Source organism: Typopeltis vanoorti, chromosome 3 (genome assembly GCF_054136105.1).
Source record: "Typopeltis vanoorti isolate ZY-2024b chromosome 3, IOZ_Tvanoo_1.0, whole genome shotgun sequence".
NCBI classification, from domain to species: Eukaryota; Metazoa; Arthropoda; class Arachnida; order Uropygi; family Thelyphonidae; genus Typopeltis; species Typopeltis vanoorti.
The window spans coordinates 9,350,116-9,373,000 of NC_143551.1; the positions used below are offsets into that span (position 1 = coordinate 9,350,116).

Sequence of the window (22,885 nt, forward strand, 5' to 3'; positions counted from 1 at the left end):
CATGAGGTCTACAAAGATCAGGCAAGGAGGGTGACTTGGTTGGTGAGAGTAGCTAAAAAGAAGTATGAACAGCAGTTAGCTAATGAAGCCAAAAAGAATCCTAGAGAGTTTTTTCGACATGTAGCCAGCAAAAGAAAGAATGATTATGGAAGGATGACATTGATTGGAGGAAATGGTATAAAGACAGCTATTGCAGAATGTGTGGTGGAGATACTTAATAAGCAGTTCATAAAGATCTTTCAATCTTGTGAATGTGACTTCATAGAGAGATTGTGAGCAGTTGATGATGGGGAGGAGAGACTGACTGTAAGTGAGCAAGAGGTGTTTGCAGAGTTGAGTAAACTAGATGAAATAAGGATGTGAGACTTGATAATATATCACCAAGTATTCTGAAGGAATGTGCCAGAGAGTTGACACCTGCCTTGACATATTTTTTTAATACGAGTCTTGCACTTGGTCAAGTTCCTAAAGAGTTGAAGGAGGGCAAGATTGTGCCACTTCATAAAGGAGGTGATCGAACTCAAGCATCAAACTATAGGCCTATCTGTGTGTCAGGTGTTGTGGTTAAGGTGGTTAAGTTGTTGGAGAAGCTTGTGAGAACTAGGATCTAGAGTTGGGTTGACAACAATGGTATAATCTTTGATGGACAGCATAGATTTGTTAAAGGGAGGTCATGTTTTAGTAATCTACTTACTTATTACAATAAAGTGACTGCTTCCTTGGACAGAGGAGAAGGATACACAGTAATATACTTGGATTTCGCAAAAGCTTTTGATAGAGTACCTCATGATAAGTTGACAGTCAAACTAGAGCAGATGGGGTTGGATATTAGATTAGTGCATTGGATTGGAGACTGGCTATCTGATAGGTATCAACAAGTTGTGTATGGGGGTGCGATATCCAGGAAAGGAAAGTCACTAGTGGAGTGCCTCATCGGTCCGTTTTAGGGCCATTGCTATTTAACTTGTATATTAATGACATTGGCGAAGATTTGGATGGAGTTATTCAATTGTTTGCAGATGATGCAAAGTTGGGACAAACCATAAAGAGTAGTGAAGATGTTGTGGCCTTGCAAGAAGACCTGAATAAAGCGAGTGATTGGGGAAGTAAATGGGGATGTGAGTTCAATGCTGCAAAATGTAAAAAAAAAAAAAAAAAAAAAAAAATCAGCTAACGCCTTTTTATTCCCGTATATACGGGAGTAGGCGAGGCCATTTAGCCCTATCTAACTTTTGGAGACTGAGTGGGCAGTTCAATCTCCACTGGTACCCAATCAGAGACAGATGGCCCAAGGCTATCACTAATTAAGCGGTACTCAGTGAAGAGAGACGGCTCAAATGTGCCGCCATCTCGTGGTCTCTAACCCTAACACAATATATTTAATGTCTGAAATAATGTGGGTTCTACGGTCGATTTTCTTGAGTTTACAGGACGAAAAACCCGAGTTTCCGGGAGGAAAAACCTGCTTGCCCGTGCCAGAGATCGACTAACTCGAGAACCGGTCGAAAAAAGGCTTAGAAAAATTTCCTCTAGTCGCCGACTAGACTCGAAACCAAGACTTCCTTCGTGCGGCCTAGCGCGGTGGTGTGCAAACGCCACATCCACTGAGCTACACAGGCTCCGTGGATGTGGCGTTTGCAAAATGTAAGGTTTTATAATTTGGAAAACAAAGATGGGATGCAGAATTTATGCTTGGTGAGAATATATTGTTGGAGGTAGAGGAAATAAGAGATCTGGGGGTGATGGTGGATAAGGATCTAAAATTCAGGGGACAGATCGCCAAAATTGTGAAGACAACACAAAGACTTCTGGGAATGATGCAGAGGACACTGACGTGTAGAAGTAGGGAGACTCTTGTTCCATTGTATAAGGCTTTGATTAGGCCACACATGGACTATTGTGCCCAGATTTGGTCACCTGGTTTTCAGAAGGATGAAGAGATGTTGGAAAGGGTCCAAAGGCGACTGACTAAAGTAGTTTCTGACCTCTGGAATGTCGAGTATGAGGAAAGATTGAAAAGATGTAATTTGCAGAGTCTAGTGGAGAGAAGGAAGAGGGGAGATATGATAGAGACCTACAAGTTGGTAAGGGGTTGTTATAGGATCAATGGTGGAGAAGTTCTACAGAGAATAGTGGGAGATCAGGGGATAACCAGAGGTCATCCCTGGAAACTGTATAAAGAGGGTGTGAGTAGGGGAGTGAGAGGCAGGTTTTTTTCGTGCAGAGTTGTGAGTGATTGGAATGCCTTACCTGAGAGTGTGGTGTCTGCAAGGAGTTTGTATGTGTTTAAGACACGGTATGATGAGATGCATGTGAGATAAAAGGACCTCCTAGATGAGTCTTTGACTCCATGAGGTCTTGTTTAATAATATTAATAAAAATAATAATAATGTCCACTGATATGCGAAATCACGTGAATGTTTGGCACTGTTGCCCTTGTTCTCAAAGTCAATTCATTCCATGTCTTCAATGGCTGTGTATTTTAAAGTGTTTCTGATAAAACTTGCTTTAGCTAGCAAAACTTTGGTTTGTAAATATTTTGGTCAGTAAATTATTTATTTGCATTCCATTTCTACTAGTTCTACCAGATCATACAAATGATCAACAGAGATCTGTGAAACCATTAATATCAGAACAAAATAATATGAGAATATCAAAAGTAAAGACAAAAATAATGGCTTTCAAAGAAGAAAAACCCAATAAGAAGTAAAATAGTGATAGATAATGAAATATTAGAAAAAGTAAATACTTTCAAATACCTGAGGTGTGACTTATGATATGTCGATGCAAAAAATATAGACATTAAAATATCAAATTTATATAAGCCATCTCTAGTACAAAAATCACACAGAATCAGACTATATAACATCCTGTCTAATCCAGCTTTATCATATAAAAGTGAAACATGGACCATAAAAAAAGAATGAAAACAGATTTAAACAGAAAATTTCTCAGAAAAGCAGTTGGATATACCAACTGGGACCAAAAACAAGTGAAAAAATTTTACAATCCCTGAATATAAAACCAATTTGTTACCATATAAGTAAATATAAACAAAAGAAATCTAAACTAAATGGAAATAGCAGACTGCCAAAAATACTATACGGATATAAAATAAATGGAAAAAGAGGAATTGGAAGCCAAGAAAGTAATCGAATGAGACCAGAACAGACAACTTGGCCTGAAATTCATGATAACAATAATTCCAGTTTCTATGTAGTTTTTTGAAGGAGGAGGAGGAACCCAAGTTTCTGGGAGAAAAAAAAAACAAGCCTGCCACCTCCATATGAGATCATCTAACTCATCTTCCATTTCATTTGGCAAAATACAATAAAAAAAGAAAATTTCCCCATAGATATCATTCATTCAGTTAAGATCCACATGTATAATGCAACCTGGCAGTTAATAAACAAAACAAACTTACGTTCCACGAACGAGATCTGTAATTGCTTCTGTGACTGAATCATCACCAGCACTTGAATACTGCAAATCAAATTTGATAATCAGCGCAGTAAAATTTAAAACATATGACTATTTAGTAGAAATAAAAGTGTGTATAACAATAGCTGCAATCAATTTGCTGTTTGTTGTTCTTTCAGGAAATGAGAATGAGCAGATATCAATTCATTCAGCAACAACAAACCTATCTAGCTAATGTACTAATACCACAAAAATAAGAGCATTTTCTCAAGTATATACACACAAAAAAGATTAAATAATAATATTAATATAGTTTTATATTTTATTTATTATATAAAAAATCAAAAACAGAAAAACTGGGAACCTTGTCTTGGCTTATTGAAAACAGGGACTTCTCACTGTTTCTGAACAGCTCAACTGTAGCATTATTCGTGATATTATTTAGGTGGTATATGATTTTCAGTATGATTTGCAGTATGCTGAGGATCGAAAAGCTGCTGCTGAGGCAGTAAAGACAGCAAAGCAGAAGGCTTGGGAATCCTTTGGAGAAAGATTAGACTCATCCTATGCAAATGCAAACAAAGTATTCTGGCAGACCATCCGCCGCCTTCGAGGGAGGAAATCGTGCACAGCAAGGGCAATTAAGGCCTCTGATAGTGCACTTTTAACAACCGAGAAGGATATCCTCCACAGATGGAGGGAATACTATGAGAGCCTTCTTAACCCAGGTGGCTCAGCAGTTGTGGACACCCAAGAGGTGCAGATCGGGGCAACGACTAGTCTCACAGCAGAAGAGGTCCATTTAGCAATAAAATTGCTAAAATCGGGCAAGGCTGCTGGCGATGATGAAATTCGGCCCGAAATGCTAAAAGCCTTAAATTGAGACGGTGTTCTCTGGCTGACTTGAGTGTGTCAGGCTGCTTGGATATCTGGGCGAGCACCAAAGCAATGGCAGACAGGCGTAATAATACCAGTCTTCAAGAAGGGAGACCAGAAGGATTGCAGTAACTATCGTGGCATCTCTCTGCTCAGCCTGCCTGGGAAAGTGTATGCTAGGTGCTTGGAAAGACAGTGCAGGAGCATAGTTGAGTCAAAGTTCCAGGAAGAACAATGTGGCTTTCATCCTAGTAGAAGCGCAACTGACCAAATCTTCACTTTAAGGCAAATCTTTGAGAAATCTTGGGAATATGCCAAGAATGTCTACACATGTTTTGTGGACTTGGAGAAGGCATATGACCGGGTTCCTCAGGATAAGCTTTGGCAAGTAGTACAGGAGTATGGAGTGGATGGCCAACTATTAGCTGCCATCAAGTCCCTGTATGAATGCCCAGAGTTTTGTGTCGGAGTAAACAGCACAAAGTCTGAACCTTTCACAGTCTCTGTTGGCCTCCACCAAGGGTGTGTTCTGTCACCCCTCCTTTTCATAATATTTATGGACTAGATTGATAGGCACAGCCGAGGCAGCGAGTGTGTAAGAATCGGAAGATGTCGCATTGGATGCCTGCTTTTTGCAGATGACCTAGTTCTGCTTAGCTCTTCCATAGATGACCTGCAGCGGACCCAGGATAGGTTTGTAGCTGTTTGTACAGATGCCAGAATGAAGATCAATATGGCCAAAACTGAAACATTTGTGGTCTCAAGACAACCATCCCAGTGCACTCTAAATGTAAGTGGAGTCCCAATGAGGCAGGTGGAGAAGTTTAAATACCTTGGGTCCATATTCACGAATGGGACGTAGAGCTAGATACTCAAATTAGCTTAGCAAGCTCAATATTGCGGGAGCGTGGCCATTTGGTAGTATTGAAGTGGGAGTTAAGCCAGAAGGCAAAGCTGGCTGTCTTCAATACAGTCTATGTCCCCATCCTCACCTATGATCATGAGAGTTGGGTAATGACCGAAAGAATGCGGACACGAATCCAAGCAGCTGGAATGAGGTTCCTCCAAGGGGTTGCAGGGCTGACAAGACTTGACAGAGTCAGAAGCACTGCAATTCAGGAAACCCTCAATACTCAATTGCTGCTTCTCCGTGTTGAGAGATCACAGTTACATTGGTATGGGCACCTGGTCAGAATGCCACAAGAGAGGCTCCCTCAGCAGGCCCTCTTTGCCAAGCCAGAGGGTGGGAGGCCACGTGGAAGGCCAAGGAATCCCACCAGAACACCTGAGCTTGGTGGCAGAAGATCGTGACCATTGGAAGTTCCTCTTGCAGCTGTTTCCCCCACAACCCAATTAGGAAAGGTGGGCCTTGAAGATGTATGTATGTATGTATGTGTGATTTTCAGTTTATGCGAAATGAAACAAAAAGGAAGTTTTACAAAATATTCAAGAGAAAAGTAATCAGAGTATGTAGAAATACTTAAAGTAAAAAAAGGCATCAGAAACCTCAAATGTGGAAAGGCAGCTGGAGTAGATGATATCAAACCAGAAATGTTCAAATATATTATTCAACCACAGATGACAGAACCCTCGACACTTCTATGCATGGCAGAAGAAGGCAAATCTATTTCAATAATAATTCCGATAATCCATTTCACAATCCATCTTGTGAGATGAGTTTGTTTATTATTACACATTGGAAACTTGGATTTTCTTTTATGAGCATTCCAGTTTTTAAAGTAGTAACTATTTTGCTTGTATAACAGTTGGAAAATTTTATGTACAATAGTAACAAAATTTAAAAAAGCTAAAAAATAAAAGTGCAATATATAAAACCTTGGATGACTGAATCAATACTAGAACTTATTAATGAAAGACGAAAAAAGAAAAGTACACAACAGTATAGAATACTCATTAAAATTATAAAAAATTAATGCAGGAAGGCTAAAGACAAGTGGCTAAATGAAAAATGTAAAGAAATAGAGAAATTGGATAAGAAACACATTAGTAAATAAATGCATAAGTCAATCCAAGCTCTGCAAATAAAAAGAAAATTTTCAACCATAATCCTTTTATAAAAGATCAAAATGGAAAAATGCTACTAGAGATACAATATATCATAAAAAGATGGAAAGAATATGGAAAAGAACTGTTTGACTCTGATTGCACAGATGCAACAGATATACAAAATATGGATGGTGAACCAATTACATATGAAGAAATAGAATATGCTCTAAGTCAAATGAAAACAGGTAAAACACCAGGCCCTGATCAGATCCCTATTGAATTGCTAAAGAAATTAAATGAACACACACTTAATGACCTAATGATTATTTTTAATAACATCTATGATGCAGGACGATCTAAGGAAATCCACCTTTGTCACTATTCCCACAATTCCAAGAACTTTTGAATGTTCAGAATACAGACTAATAAGTTTAACAAGCCATGTTACAAAATTACTACTGAGAATAATCCTAGAAAGAATAAAAGGCACTTTGTTAGTAGAAATAGAAGACACTCAATCAGGTTTTCAAAAAGACAAAGGTACAAGAGAAGGAATTTTTAATTTGAAAACATTATATGAAAGAAGCCTCAATAACCAGAAAAGCATATATCTTTGTTTTATCAATTACACCAAAGCATTTGATTCAATATATCACAAGAAATTAATACATATCCTACAGAATAATGGGTTAAAAGGAAAAGATCTATGTATAATTACAAATATATACTGGAATCAAATGGCCTCAATAAGATATAAAAATGCATATTCTGACAACTTTGAAATCAAAAAAGGAGTAAGACAAGGGTGTGTCTTATTACCCTTACTGTACAATATATATAGTGAGCAAGTTTTTAAAAATATTTTGGAACTCAAGGGTGCAAAAGTCGGAGATAAGAACTTCAACAACTTCAGGTGTGCAGATGAACACAGTCCTTATAGCTGAATCCGAAGATGACCTTCAAAACTTAGTCACAGAAATTTACAACAGAAGCTTAGACATGGGATTAATTATTAACCTAAAGATAACAAAGTGCATGATTATATCAAAAGAACCAATAAATAAGAAACTAAACATACTGTTAACAAAAAGAAAACTAAACAGGTTCAGTCTTTTATATATTTGGGACAAATGTTTACAGACAGAGGAAATTCCCTTAAAGAAATAAAAAGAATAGAGATAGCAAAAAAGGCCTTTATTGATATGAAAACTGTTCTAACATCCAGAGACATCAATATGAACACAAGAAAAAGATTAATAAAATGCTATATCTGATTAAGCCTTCTCTACAACAGTGAAACTTGGACTCTAAATAAAAAAGCAGAAAAAAAATTAAAAGCTTTCGAAATGTGGACCACCAGAAGAATTTTGAAAATACCATGAACAGAGAAAATGAAAAACGAAAATGTTTTAAAGAAAGCAAAAATGAAAAAGTACATTAATTAACGAAAATAATTAAAGAAAAAAAACTTAAATATTTTACACATCTAACTAGACAAGAAGGCATTCAGAAATTAATATTAGAAGGGAAACTGGATGAAAAAAGGGGGAGAGGTAGACCCAGGAGAATGTGGTTTGAAGACATTAAGGGCTACACTGAATTACCATAAATGTTCCAGAGCAAACGAAAGAAAAAAAGTTCCGTGACATGGTTGCCAACCTCCTTCTAGGGGATGGCATTTGAAGAAGAAGAAAAAATAAAAAATATTGCAAGTGAAATTTATTTTTAATAAAATGTTGTATAAAAAAATAATTATACAGAAAAACAATCATTTTCAAGTGCACTTAGCTATTCTAAAATTGCAGTTGAGAGAACTCAGACACTTTAAAGTCCTTAGCTGGCCTGGTTGGCTGAGTGGTTAGCCTATACGCTCTCCAGCCAAAAGGCTGCGGGTTCAAATCCCACAGTGGGAATGGATGTTTGTGATTGTCCGTGAAAATACTAGTGGTGAGCAGTATATGGCACTGATGTAGATGATGATGGTAGTTGTGGTTGGCAGATTAAGTAGGTGCCCTCCCTCGATGAGTCTTGGACTCCCTGGAGATGTCACGTAGTAATAATAATAATAATAAACCAATTCATTATTTATGACTTGTGACTAACAAAACCATGAATAAAATTTTGAAAAAATACCTTTAGCAAATCCTTGTAATCTTCACAGTCATCTGAATCAGTGTCCGAATCACCATCACTTTCACTTACATTAATCACCAAAGGTTCAAATAATTCTTTGTGTGAACACATTTTTTAACAAGGCAACATGCGACGAATATTTTTTCCCCAGAATTCTTTTAACAGTTGACTCCAACATGCCCCCAATTTGACTTGCATGTTTTGTGGTCTGAGAAACTGGAACAAGGAGACTGCCTACTAACAATTCTTTTTCATAGAAAGTCAGTATATTATGCAATATTCTTTTGCAAGCACTACTGAATGGTTTAACGCCAGAACTTGTTGATGGTACTGGATCCATCACACAAATAAATACAAAAAAAAATCAATGCAAAAAAAAAGCTACAAGAAAAATCATGCTAATACAGAAGAGAAATATCAAACCAGAGCAATCATGCAAGTATGATAGCATTTCTCAAAAATGTTTTTCTGCATATTTAAAATATGTAGAAATACTAAAAGAAATAAGAAAATGGTCAGAATTTCATTTGCTAATTATCTTTAGAAATAGGCTAGTAGGGAAGACTTTACTGAAAATTTTACTGAACACTTCACCTGTGTTAAGAGACATACAGATTATAGAATGTTTAAAAGTTTATTAATCTCAGAATTTTCAAATGGTAGAGATTTAAGTCCAAACTTGTGAAAGTTACATCAGTGTGTTCAGGGTAATAAGAAAACAGTTTCAGAGTATTATAATAGATTGTTAACCATAGTTCATAAGTTAAGTGCCTCAGCTGAGGAAAGATCACATTTAGAATGGTCCATATTTCATCAATTTAGAGTAGGTTCAAAAGATGAATTAAAAGCAGCAGCATATAGGGAAAAAATCAGAAATATAGAGGAATGTTATAAAGTTGTTAGGGAACGAGAGGAAAGGCTAAGAGATTTTATACAAATCCTCTAATTCCAAAGAAGTACATTCTTTGGAGCAAAAAAAGTTTCCATTACAAGTAATATAGCATATAACAGTCAAAAGGAAGGTCAAAAACCTAAGCTAATTAAAAAAGAGAATAATGTTAAGAAAACATTTTAAGGATATAAATCATATATATAGATGAAAATTTAAAAAACAGATCTAAAATAAAATCCATAGAGTTAAATGAATTAGAAACCCTCAAAGGTTTTATTAAAGAAGAGATAGAACGATAGCAAAAACCTGTATTGAAAGTCAAAAGCAGCTGCTAGTCAAAACCCCTTTACAGCCTAGCTCCAAACTTGCTGAACAAACTTTCTGCCTCCTCTTTCATTCCATCTACCTCTGTTCTTTGGAACAACCTCCTTCACTTTATGTTACCTAAAGATTATAACCTTCAGCTGTTTTAAAAAAAAATGTCAACAGATTCTTCTTTTCTTCTATCCGCTTGCCAACACATGGCATGATATGCTATAGGTCTTGCATGACCTTTCATATGTCAGTCAAACACAACTAACATAACATACTGTGTTATGTCATGGCCAGTATATTATGTAACTGGCTGTGAGGTCGGTCAGTAGATTAAGTTGCAAGCCTTACAGCTTTAAATGATTCGACTGTAATCCCAAATAATAAAAATGGTTCCAATGAAACCAAAACTGAAGAGAGCATGAGAAATTTTAAAAAGGATTACAAAAGCCAAATTTCAACAATATCTTCAACTGCATTTGAGGAATGACTTTCATAATGGCAGATACTTAGACCAAACAAGTTTAAGAGGTGCTGTACATTTTGCAAAATGCACCTAAAAATGTATAATGAAAAGTATAATAATCATAACACAGGAGCCTGTCAAACACTGACCTGTTTGCTTCGTTCATCTAATAATTCTACAAATTTTGCAGGAAACCAACCCCTTAGTCCATTTAACTCTCCAATCCAGCAGTGCTCATCTTTCTGACTGATAATCTGCAATAAAATATATAATGGAAAATTACACAAGAATGCAGACAAATCTAATTATAATAAAAACAAATAAAAAGAACTGCATTCAGAGATAAGATTACTCAAATCAGGCAACATTTACTAAATAATTAAAATACTAAATATTAATAGTCAAATATTTAATAAGCTTCTTAAGAAACCCCCCAAAAAATAATCTCTCAGCATCCCCATCAAAAGAAGATTGGTTTGAATTATTTAGAATTAATACTACATCACTAAATTCCTGAGGAAAGCATGTTATATATCAACTATGTATTTCAAGTGTGTCACCAGCTAATTTTAGTGTTTTACCTGTCTGACTTTTCATAATTCATTAAGTTGGCAAACCTAGTAGAAGAGTTAGGGTGACAGATATTTTTTTTTGCCCAATGTGAAACCCCTATCCTGTTTATTAGAAGTCTGAAGTAGTTTGAAAAGTACTATGTTCTGTGACTAGAGCAGGTTTCTTCTCCCAGATTATCTAATCCATATCCCCCACAGCAAGATAAGATAAGGATTAAAGTAGATTAAAGCCTATGGTATTGCATTAATCCTTTTATGAAAAAAAAAAGGCTGATGAAACTAGGAGAGACATAAACCATGTAGCAATTGATTTTTATGTGTAATTTTCATCACCCAGCATGTGTGTGTGTGTGTGTGTGTGAAAAAAGCATAATGAGATATCATGTTGGAGGTTTAATGGAGTATTGACAGCACTAGGAAAGGATTAGAAACTAATTTTAAAAAAAGGGGTATTCCTAAAGAAAATTGGCAAAATAGCCATAAAAATTAATATTAATTTTAATGCTTTCAATATTTCGCTCAGTCACTGAGACGTCTTCAGGGAGTACAAATAACACTTGTTACACACACAAAACCAACACAATACTAAATGAAACATGTGGGTGACTCTAAAGTCCTATCTAGGTGGTGTGTCCTCATTGGCATTTGTAGGTAGCCTAGGATATAAACTGAACCCTCTTAAGATTATTGTTTCCCAAATTTTGGGAAATTTTATACATTCATATTTGTTTGATTTCTGAGTGCTGCGGCAGATACCAAAAATAGTCTTTCCTATTTAAATTTACTATGGTAGAACATGGTTGTTTTCTTCCAGAAGATCCTGTGAATTGTGTCCAATACATGGTCTGCAAGGCCAGATTGTCCATAGTCATTATTGCAGATGTAAGGTTTGTGTTCATCTAGACCAGTGGTTCCCAAAGTGGGCGATACCATCCCCTTTGGGGTGCTGGAACGATCTGGGGGAGGGCAGTAGTGGCCTCATGAGCAAAAGGGGGCATTGAATTGAAGGGGGCAGTGAAAGCATAAAGGACAAAAATTAGGTGCTGAAAAAAATTTATCATCAAAACTTTTGATGATATAACTGTTGTATAACATAAATAAAGGTCGTAATGGTTCCTTTAGTTTCCAAGGAAACATAAAAAATGCAAGTTACAGCCGATCAGCGTACAAGTCCAATGGTCTTAATAAGCAAAGTGTTGGTGGATGCACACATTCAAGTGATCGGGATTTTACAAGTCCAGTACGCATCGGCAGGAACATGTGCATATTATAACTCGTTCAAAGTATAATACTATAAATATGTGAGACGTATGAAATCAGTTTTAGATTGTTTCTGAATTGTGTGAAAGCAGTTAACAATTTGATGTAGTGCATAAAAAGTTTAGTGAATATTCGATACCTAGTTGGTACCTTACTTACACAGATTACACACAAAGCAAATTATTGTTGTTCCAATAAAACAGCAGGATTCTCGTGAGTATTTTTATACCTTTTCTTGTAAAAATAATTTGGTTTAGGTATGCGAGTAATTACATTCTAGCAATTTTGTAAATTTAACTTTTTTTGGCAGATAACATCATGGCTGAACCCAAGAAAAAATGTAGACAATATAATATTGAATATTTGAAATACGGCTTTATTCAGTCACCTATAAACAAAACATTACCAATGAGCCTGATTAGCAAAATGTTTTTTCAAATGAATCCTTCAAGACTAGAAGAACATTTGACAAAAGTTCATGCTGATAAAAAAAAATAAAGATTTATCATATTTTCAAGTACTTAAAGAAAAATTTTAAAGAATCAACATTGACAGGTATGTTTTCAGCAGCATCCAAACTAGATAATGATGGGTTGCATGCCTCTTACAACATTTCCTTACTGGTTGCTAAATCGGGAAAACTGCACAATGTTGGTGAACAACTAATCCTACCGGCTATTAGTGAGGTCATACATACTGGACTACACAAGTCAGCTTCTGATATTATAAAAAAAATTCATTTGAGCAATAATACAGTGCAACGAAGAATTGATGAAATGGCTGAGGATGTTGAAGACTCATTATGTGAGTATTTAAAAACAACCCAGCTATTTTTTTTTTTTGATGAGTCTAGTTTACCAGTAGCCTTACTTTAAGCATTTTATGTATGATACATAAAAGAAGAAAAAATTTATGAAGAATTATTATTTGCTATAAATTTGTTAACTGATGCTAAAGGAGAATTGATATTTCATGCAATGGAAGAGATTTTTAAAGAAAAAGAAATCCCTCTGAATAATATCTTGTCAGTTGCTACCAATGGTGCTCCAGTGATGGTAGGGCAATATTGTGTTTTATTGCATATTTCAAAGATGTGGTGCCAAATGTATTCACTGTGTTTCATCGTATACTTAGTTGCTGAGTGATCAGATATTTGGTAATTGTATGTAACGAAAAACTATATTTATATACAGTAATTTGCAAGGTTAGCCTAGTGGCTGTATGCTTCGCAACCATATGACTGGGGAAGGAGTGTCCCAGGTTCGATTCCCGTCAAAGACGTGAGGAATTTGAGGATCTTCCTCAGCCATAGCCAAGTTAGCCGGTCTTGGGCGCGGGCAGTAAGGTTTTTTCCACCAGTTTATCTGGTGTTTTTCATCCCGCAAGTAGGCAAACTGGCTCCGTGAACACACACGGATCTACAGCCATAAATACTCACCCCCCCATGAGGGGGCTCAACTCGCCCCAGTAGGGACGGGGGAGAAAAAGGGAGGAAACGCCAAACGAATAAATAAATAAATACAGTAATTACAGTAGTCAACAAAATCAAAAGTCATTCATTGAATGACATTGTTTAGACAACTTTGTATTGAAAACAATAAAGAATTCAATCGCTTGCTGTTCCATGCAGAAGTTCTTTGGCTATCAAAAGGTAATTGTTTGAATCGATTTTATAATCTCTTTGACTCAGTGCTAGTTTTCAGAAAACAGAAATGATTCTTTATGAGCCAACTTCATTAATTTTAAAAGTGACATAGCTTATTTGACTGACTTGTTTAAACAAATTCAAAGAAACAAATCTACAGCTCCAAGGAGATGAGCTGAATTGAATAAAAACAAAGGCTATTATTTCTGCATTTGTGTCAAAACTTGTCCTGTACAAACGAAACTTAGGACGAGGAGAATTCTGCCAGTTTCCAAATCTATCAACAGTGGAAAAATGTCATGAAAACGTGCCCAGCTATTGGCAGCACTTGGAGGCTCTCCATTGTGATTTCAACAAACAATTTAAAGATATTCTTGAAATGAAAATACCTGATTGGGTTTTGGACCCATTTTCAAGTACAGACACAGAAGATTATTTACAATTACAAGAAGAACTGATAGGAGTAACAAAAAATGAGGAACTGAAATTAATATTCAAAAATGGGTACCAACAGTTCTGGTACCGATTTCCATCATATTTAGTGGAAAGTGGGTTCAGAGCGGTCACAAATCTTTTAACCAAAAAAAGAACCTGACTGCAAATAGCTGATTGTGGTGATTTATGAATGCTACTGACAAATATAAAGCCAAATATCAATAAATTGGTAGCAGCACACCAGGCTCATCCTTCTCATTATGACTGTTTTTAATATTACTGATTGTTATTTACTATTTCATGTGTGATTTTTGCATATGTGCAATTTATGTTTGTTTTCTTAATTGTAATCATGTTATTACATTTTCAGCTCTAACATGTCCTATGTTTATGTGCAATTTATGTTTCTTTTGTTGATTTCAATAAATAGTTTTAAAATCTCAGTTTCCAAGGTGTCTTATTTCCAAACTACAAAAATCTCTACTAGATGCATAATAAAACGCAAATTTGTTTCTGTATCTATCTGTTTGTTCGCTTAAAACGCAAGAACTGCTGGTTCGATTTTCATACAATTTTCTTTTATATGTATCAAGTAGAGCTGGTCAGGTCTTTAGTTTCCAGAGTTTCCCACTAGGTTTAATCAGCACCCCCACGGGGTGCTGAATACATTTTTTTTGGAAAAAGGGGCAGTAAGATAAATAAGTTTAGGAACCACTGATCTAGATGGACAGTGGCTGATCTACTGTCTGTCCGAAATAAGCCAACTTGCAGGAATAGGGTATTTTATATACTCCAGGTATTGAGAGAGGAGGGAGCTGATTTTTGGTAGAATGGATAAAGGTAGCAAGTTTCCAGTGGGGCTTAAAAGCTGTCTCTCTAATTCAATCATTATAATACTTTCTTCATCAAATGCCTTAAGGGTACATGTCAGGAATTCGATGATGATAATACTTTGATTTCGAGTGCATGAACTTGAAGCAGCCTTATCTTTCTCTTTGTATTCAGCAGTTGATTCATCCATTTTTGTGTTTCTTGTCCTATCTCGGCTCTGGACTCACCTTGTTCATTTTTCTTTATTATTTCAAGTTTTTCTTCCAATGAGATTACTTTTCGAATCATTTTCACACTTCTGTTTTTTGCTCACTAATTTTTTTACTCATGATTAAAGGTTAGGAAAATAATTTAAAATAAAAAAGTAAGGGAAACAATTGCATGAGATATGATCAGCAAAATGCTAAGTAAAGCAGACGACATAAATTTTGGCAGTAAATTTGGAACATAGTGTACATGGAATAGTGTAGTATGCCGTTAAAAAATAACTTTGTAAAATGTTTCAAATTGGTAACTATATTATTTCACCCTGGTGAGTGATTTTTTAAATAGTTAACCATAAAAAATGTATAGATTGAAAATTTTTAAAATCTGTAACATTTATTTTTAAGATGTATATAGGCACACTAATCGAATTTGGGTATCGAAAAAAAATGACACACTAATCGAAAACGCACTAACCAGGGGTGCATTAATCGAGGGATTGCTGTACATCATCAGTATGTAGAAACAAGCAATCAAAGAAAATGGATTACAAAGTACATACAGGAGTTGGTGGTTTACCAATTAGAAACTGTTGCTGCATACTAGAAATTAGTATTAATAAATAATATTATTAAAAATATAAAGTTCAAAGGTCACATAGCAAAAGTTGCAAATACAACTCAGGATAATTGCTATGTTGAAGCGAACCTTGACATGTAAGGATAAGGAAGTAATTTTGTCTCTTTTTAAGACTTTGATAAGAGCACACTTGGATTACTGTGTACAGATTTGGTCTCCCGGGTTCAAGATAAGGAAACTGTGGAAAGGGTACAAAGAAGAGTTACAAAGATTATATCTGGATTATGGGATTTAGATTGTGAGGACAGATTGTGAGTATGTGGATTGCAGACTGGTTAACAGGAGAAAGAGGGGTGATATGATGAAATTTTTCGTTATATGGAAGGTGGGGGGAGAACATGGGGGGGCATCCATAGAAGTTAAGGATGTTCTCGGTCAAGAAAGGGGTAAGAGCTAGGTTTTACTCCCAGAGAGCAGTGAGTGAGTGGAATAATTTGTCCTTAGGGGTAGTGAGTGCATGTAGTGTAAATGAATTTAAGGGAAGGTATCATAGCTGGGTGGGTAATTTACAGCCTCCCTCGATGAGTGCTTGATTCCCTGGAGATCTCAGATAATAATAATAATAATAAAAACAATATCAAAGAAAACTCTATACAACTTGATCTCCACATGTCTGCAAACAAGTAAAAATCCAATAATTTCATATAAAGACATTTTAATAAAAGTTTAAGCAAAATTACTTAAAAAATTATTAAATTGCATTAAAATTTATAATAAAAAACTAGCGCCCTCTCCTTTATAATAATAAAGGAGAGGGTGCTAGTGAGCCAAGTGCAGTGGACACGATTTGAAGAGCTCCTAATTCAGATAAGTTTACTAGGAATAATTAAGTGTATATGCGTAATTGTTTGAGTAAGAGCGGCTGTAAACGTTGTGCGCTACCGGTATTATTAGTGTGGGGGATTTTTCTTGCTAAACTAAATTACGAAATCGTTATTATTAGAACTAGTAACCTGCAGAGAGAAAAAAAAAAAATGGCGGCAGCATTGTCATTCCATGATTTTAATTTAGATTTCAGTCGTATCGTTAAGTGTGAGGTCTGTTATATGTATTCCTTCGATTACATAAATGATTTGTGGATGTTTAGTGCAGATGGAAGAAGGGTGTGTGTGCAAAGTGTGATTCGGCAAGTGAATTGGATTGGATGAGGCAAGAAATGAAATGGATGCGGAATGAAATTAAGAGAATTCAGGTCAAACTATTAAAATAAATCATGATGGCATGAAAGAGTTAATGAAAGATGAGCGAGTGGCTTTGTATGGCGACTCCATTATTAAAGGTGTGCTAGAAGATAAAATGCACAAGGTATGTTTTCCAGGCGGTAAAATGAGTAGAGTGATTGAGGCATTGGATACGAGGCGGGAGCAAGCAAAAAAGATAATAGTATTAATTGGTACAAATGATTTGAGAGAGAACAAAGAGCATGTCAAAATGAATATATAACAGACGGTACACGAGGATTAAGGGTCTTGAATTTGGTCATCTCATCAGAGGAGTTAATTATAAATGAGGTGTCAAATCATCCACCAATTGGTGAAAGTGACCATGAGATGATTACCTGGGTGGTTGTCAGCAGTGCAAGGACCCCTGTGAAAAAAGGGTATATGTGGAACTAAAAGGGGGGGGAGTGATTATGAAGAGCTCAGGAGACAGCTTGCAGGTGTAGCATGGAATGAGGAGTTAGCTGGAAAAGAGATCAATGCAGCTTGGGGGATTTTCAAAAACTATTTAGCAGATGCAATGTCTAAATGTATTCCACGGGTGAGAAGGTTAAATAAGGTAGGTGTGAGATAGATGAATAAAGAGATTAAGTATGCAATACAGAGAAAAACGGCATTGTGGAGGCAGCATAAGAGAAGTGGAAGTAACCAATTTCACGAGGTCTACAAAGACCAGGCAAGGAGGGTGACTTGGTTGGTGAGAGTAGCTAAAAAGAGGTATGAACAGCAGTTAGCTAATGAAGCCAAAAAGCATCCTAGGGAGTTCTTTCGACATGTAGCCAGCAAAAGAAAGAATGATTATGGAAGGATGACATTGATTGGAGGAAATGGTATAAAGACAGCTGTTGCAGAATGTGTGGTGGAGATACTTAATGAGCAGTTCATAAAGATCTTTAAATCTTGTGAATGTGACTTCATAGAGAGATTGTGAGCAGTTGATGATGGGGAGGAGAGACTGACTGTAAGTGAGCAAGAGGTGTTTGCGGAGTTGAGTAAACTAGATGAAATAAGGCTGTGGGACTTGATAATATATCACCAAGTATTCTGAAGGAATGTGACAGAGAGTTGACACCTGCGTTGAATATTTTTTTAATACGAGTCTTGCACTTGGTCAAGTTCCTAAAGAGTGAAAGGAGGGCAAGATTGTACCACTTCATAAAGGAGGTGATCGAACTCAAGCATCAAACTATAGGCCTATCTGTGTGTCAGGTGTTGTGGTTAAGGTGGTTAAGTTGTTGGAGAAGCTTGTGAGAACTAGGATCCAGAGTTGGGTTGACAACAATGGTATAATCTTTGATGGACAGCATGGATTTGCTAAAGGGAGGTCATGTTTTAGTAATCTAATTACTTATTACAATAAAGTGACTGCTTTCTTGGACAGAGGAGAAGGATCCACAGTAATATACTTGGATTTCGCAAAAGCTTTTGATAGAGTACCTCATGATAAAATGACAGTCAAACTAGAGGAGATAGGGTTGGATATTAGATTAGTGCATTGGATTGGAGACTGGCTATCTGATAGGTATTAACAAGTTGTGTATGGGGGTGCAATATCCAGGAAAGGAAAGTCACTAGTGGAGTGCCTCAGGAGTCCGTTTTAAGGCCATTGCTATTTAACATGTATATTAATGACATTGGCAAAGATTTGGATGGAGATATTCAGTTGTTTGCAGATGATGCAAAGTTGGGACAAACCGTAAAGAGTAGTGAAGATGTTGTCGCCTTGCAAGAAGACTTGAATAAATTGTGTGTTTGGGAAAGCAAATGGGGATGTGAGTTCAATGTTACAAAATGTAAGGTTTTAAAATTTGGAAAACAAAGATGGGATGCAGAATTTATGCTTGGTGAGAATATATTGTTGGAGGTAGAGGAAATAAGAGATCTAGGGGTGATGGTGGATAAGGATCTAAAATTTAGGGGACACATCGCCAAAATTGTGAAGACAACACAAAGACTTCTGGGAATGATGCGGAAACACTGACGTGTAGAAGTAGGGAAATTCTTGTTCCATTGTATAAGGCTTTGATTAGGCCACACATGGACTATTGTGCCCAGATTTGGTCACCGGGTTTTCAGAAGGATGAAGAGATGTTGGAAAGGGTCCAAAGGTGACTGACTAAGGTAGTTTCTGACCTTTGGAATGTTGAGTATGAGGAAAGATTGAGTAGATGTAATTTGCAGAGTCTGGTATAGAGGAGGAAGAGGGGAGATATGATAGAGACCTACAAGTTGGTAAGGGGTTGTTATAGGATCAATGGTGGAGAAGTTCTACAGAGAATAGTGGGAGATCAGGGGAGAACCAGAGGTCATCGCTGGAAACTGTATAAAGAGGGCGTGAGAGGCAGGTTTTTTTCGTGCAGAGTTGAATGATTGGAATGCCTTGCCTGAGAGTGTGGTGTCTGCAAGGAGTTTGAGTGTGTTTAAGACACGGTACGATGAGATGTGTGTGTGATAAAAGGACCTCCCAGATTAGTCTTTGACTCCATGAGGTCTTGTTTTTAATAATAATAATAATAAAAAAACACTAATGACCTTCTCAACCAAATAATGAACCACAACTTATTTTAAAATGACATTCTAATTTACTATATGTGACAGCTCTGGACAGCAATGTTCACATCCCCAGGGCATTGGACTCTACTTCTAGAAGAACATTCTTTAGGCTCATGCGTAAATTTAACTCCTAATGATATTCTTGCTCTTGTAAAATTACGAGGGCAGTCTGAAAAGTTCACAGCTTAACAATGAAAACACAAATTTATAATTTCAAAATTATTTTTGTTTATCAACATAATCTCCCTTAATAATCCCCATTTATTCCAGCGATGCTCCAGCACCATTACGCCGCCCCTGTAGTGGTTCTCAGTAAGATCTCCAAACTACACCTCTACAGCTGCAACCACCTCTTGATTCAAAGAAAAAGGCTAAATGAGCAAGGAAGAGTTTTAGTTTTGGGAAGAGATAGAATTCAGAGAGAGCCAAATCTGGGGAATAAGGTGGATGTTCCAAAAATTCATAGTGCAGATCCCTTAATTTTCCCATTGCCAAAACATTTTTGTAAGCAGGTGCACTGTCCTGATAAAAGATGGTTTTTTACTTCTGCAAACCGGGTCTTTTCCCACGAATTTTTTTGTCTAGTCTGGTTAAAAGATCAGAATAATATTCCACAGTTATTGTTTTACCCTTTCCGAGATAATTAATAAACAAAATGCCTTTAGCATCCCAAAACACTGATGTCATGATCTTTATTGCTGATGTAACTGACTTTGTCTTCTTTGGTGCTGAACAACCGGCTTCTGTCCACTTTTTGATTGCTGTTTGGATTCTGGTGTGTAATGGTGAATCCAAGTCTCATCCATAGTAATAAATCAATGCACAAAAGCAGTTTTATTCTTGTTAAAACGCTCCAAGCACTGTTCAGAGATTTTCATGCGAGTGGGTTTTTAATCTGCTGTGAGCAAGTGCAGCACCCATCTTGCAGAAAGCTTTTTCATATGCAATTCGTCATGCAAAATATATCCTACACATTCTTTTGAAATGCCTATAGTCTCAGCAATTTCATGCACTTTGACTCACCTATCATCCAACAGCATATTGTGCATTTGATCAATGATTTCTGGTGTTGTTACACTTTTTGGATGTGCTTCACGTGGATCGTCTTCAATACTGATACAGACACGTTTAAACTTGGCAGCCCATTTCTTAATTGTGGAAAACGAATAAGAGTGCCCATAAACTTTTATGAACTTCAAACAAATTTCTTTTGGTGATAAACCTTCTTTTACAAAGAATTTTATAACTGCACGATACTCACAATTTTATCCATTTCAAGGGATACAGACAACACTTTTGCTTCAAACAGCTGTATAAAAAAATAAACTGCTTGATAGAATGACTTGCAATTTCACATGGATGCTTATGACAGATGTACCAACTTTGAAAAAAAAAAAAAAAAAACTCTTGCCGACAGTGTTGCCATCTATGGTCGACGATGAGAAGTTTTCATACCACCCTCATAATAGTTTGTACAATGTCATATGAAGTCACTTCATGTCCAAATTTTGTTTGCTTACATTTGAATAAAACATGAAAGCAAGAATATAACTTTTTGGCATCTTCAATTTATAGTATAACCAAGTGGAAAAACTTTCAACATCTATCTCTAATCCAGAGTATCTTAGTAATAAGATGCAATACCTTTTGATTATTACTATTACTATTATTACGGGCAACTCCAGGGAGTCATTAGACTCATCGAGGGAGGCCCCAAATCATATTCATCACAACTATCTGACATTCATACAGTATCTATCATACCTCGCCTTAAACTCATTCACTGTCACAGCATCCACTACAGACTCAGGGAGCGCATTCCACTCATTCACTACTCTAAAAGTAAAGAACCCAGCTCTAACACCTTTACTAACCACACTTTTGCCCAGTTTCCATGGATGTCCCCTAGTCCTCCCACAACCAGCCCTGTTCTCAAAAATATCTTCTGAATTAATTTTATAGAAACTCTTCAGTAATTTGAATGTCTCAATCATATCTCCCCTCCTCCGCCTATCAACCAATTTTTGCAACCCACAAATCCTCAACCTGTTCTCATACGGTTCATTCCACAGACCTGCTATCATCTTGGTCACTCGCCTCTGGATCCTCTCCACCTCCTCCCCATCAAGAAGAAACCTAGGTGACCAAATCTGAGCACAGTAGTCTAGATGGGGTCTTATCAAGGCTCGATACAGAGGAACAATAACCTGCTTGTCTCTGCTTGACAACGTATTCTTCAGCAACCAAGTGATTTGATGAGCTGTTTTGGTCACTTTTGCAATGTGTCCCCTAAATTTCAATTCCTTATCTACCAACACTCCTAAATCTCGTGCCTCATCAATTTCCTGGAGAAAGGTTCCACCAATGCAGTAAACTGCTGCCAATCTTTTCACCCCAAAATGCATAACCTTACATTTTGCCACATTAAACTGACATCCATTCTCCTTAGCCCAATCTATCCAAATCATCCTGCAAAATTTTGACGTCATCTGCATTCAATATTGCCCTACCCAACTTTGCATCATCCGCTAACAAATGAACTGTTCCTCTCAGATCATTTCCTATATCATTTATGAACAAATTAAACAGCAGTGGTCCAAGAACAGATCCTTGTGGCACACCACTAGTCACAGGCCGTCTTGTGGACTCTACTCCCGAGTAAACCACTCTCTGATATCTCTCCGTCAACCACCCTCCTATCCATCTCACCAACCCTATGTCCATTCCCATATGCTGCAATTTACTGATTAGAATTCCATGTGGAATCCTGTCAAAGGCCTTGGCAAGGTCCAGTAGAATCACCGTAAACTCATTACCCTTATCCAGTTCAGCCGTCACTGTGTTATAATACGTGAGCAAGTTACTGAGGCATGACCTGCCCTTCACAAAACCATGCTGTCCCCGATACAGTATCCCATTTTCTTCTATCCAATCTTGTATTTTCCTCTTGACTATTTTCTCTAAGACCATGACAATGATTCCTGATATGCTAATCGGTCGGTAATTTACAACAGCAGTCTTGGAACCACCTTTATGCAGTGGAACTATTTTCCCCTCTTTCCACCCGCTCGGGACTAACCCAGACCCAAGACTCAAATTAAACAAAATGGTCAAGGGTACTGACAATTCTTTAGCTGCTTCTCGTACAACACGAGCTGGTATACCATCCAATCCCACAGATGTATTGACATTGAGGTTATGCAATAGACTACTCACCTCCACTTCATTAACCACAATTCCCGTATAATCTACTGGTTTATTCGTTTCTGCAATGTCACCACCTGGATGATATACTTTTGCAAAGTGCTCACTCAGTAACTCAACTATCTCAACTGATTCAATTACCTCCCTACCATCGGCATTCTTTAAAATCAATCTGCCATGTACATTTTTCCTTTTACTTGCTACATATCTAAAAAA

General features: G+C 36.7%; 1 protein-coding gene across 1 annotated transcript in view; it reads right to left on the minus strand.

Annotated features, from left to right (window-relative positions):
- The window catches only part of LOC150107901 (small G protein signaling modulator 3 homolog), a 231,624-nt gene that overhangs the window by 78,566 nt on the left and 130,173 nt on the right, over positions 1-22,885 (minus strand). The window contains exons 12-13 of the mRNA XM_090415425.1: positions 10,256-10,360; positions 3,425-3,483 (exon numbers count right to left, since the gene is read on the minus strand). Of these exons, the coding sequence (XP_090271551.1) occupies positions 3,425-3,483; positions 10,256-10,360 (164 nt within the window). The remainder of the gene's footprint in view (positions 1-3,424; positions 3,484-10,255; positions 10,361-22,885) is intronic.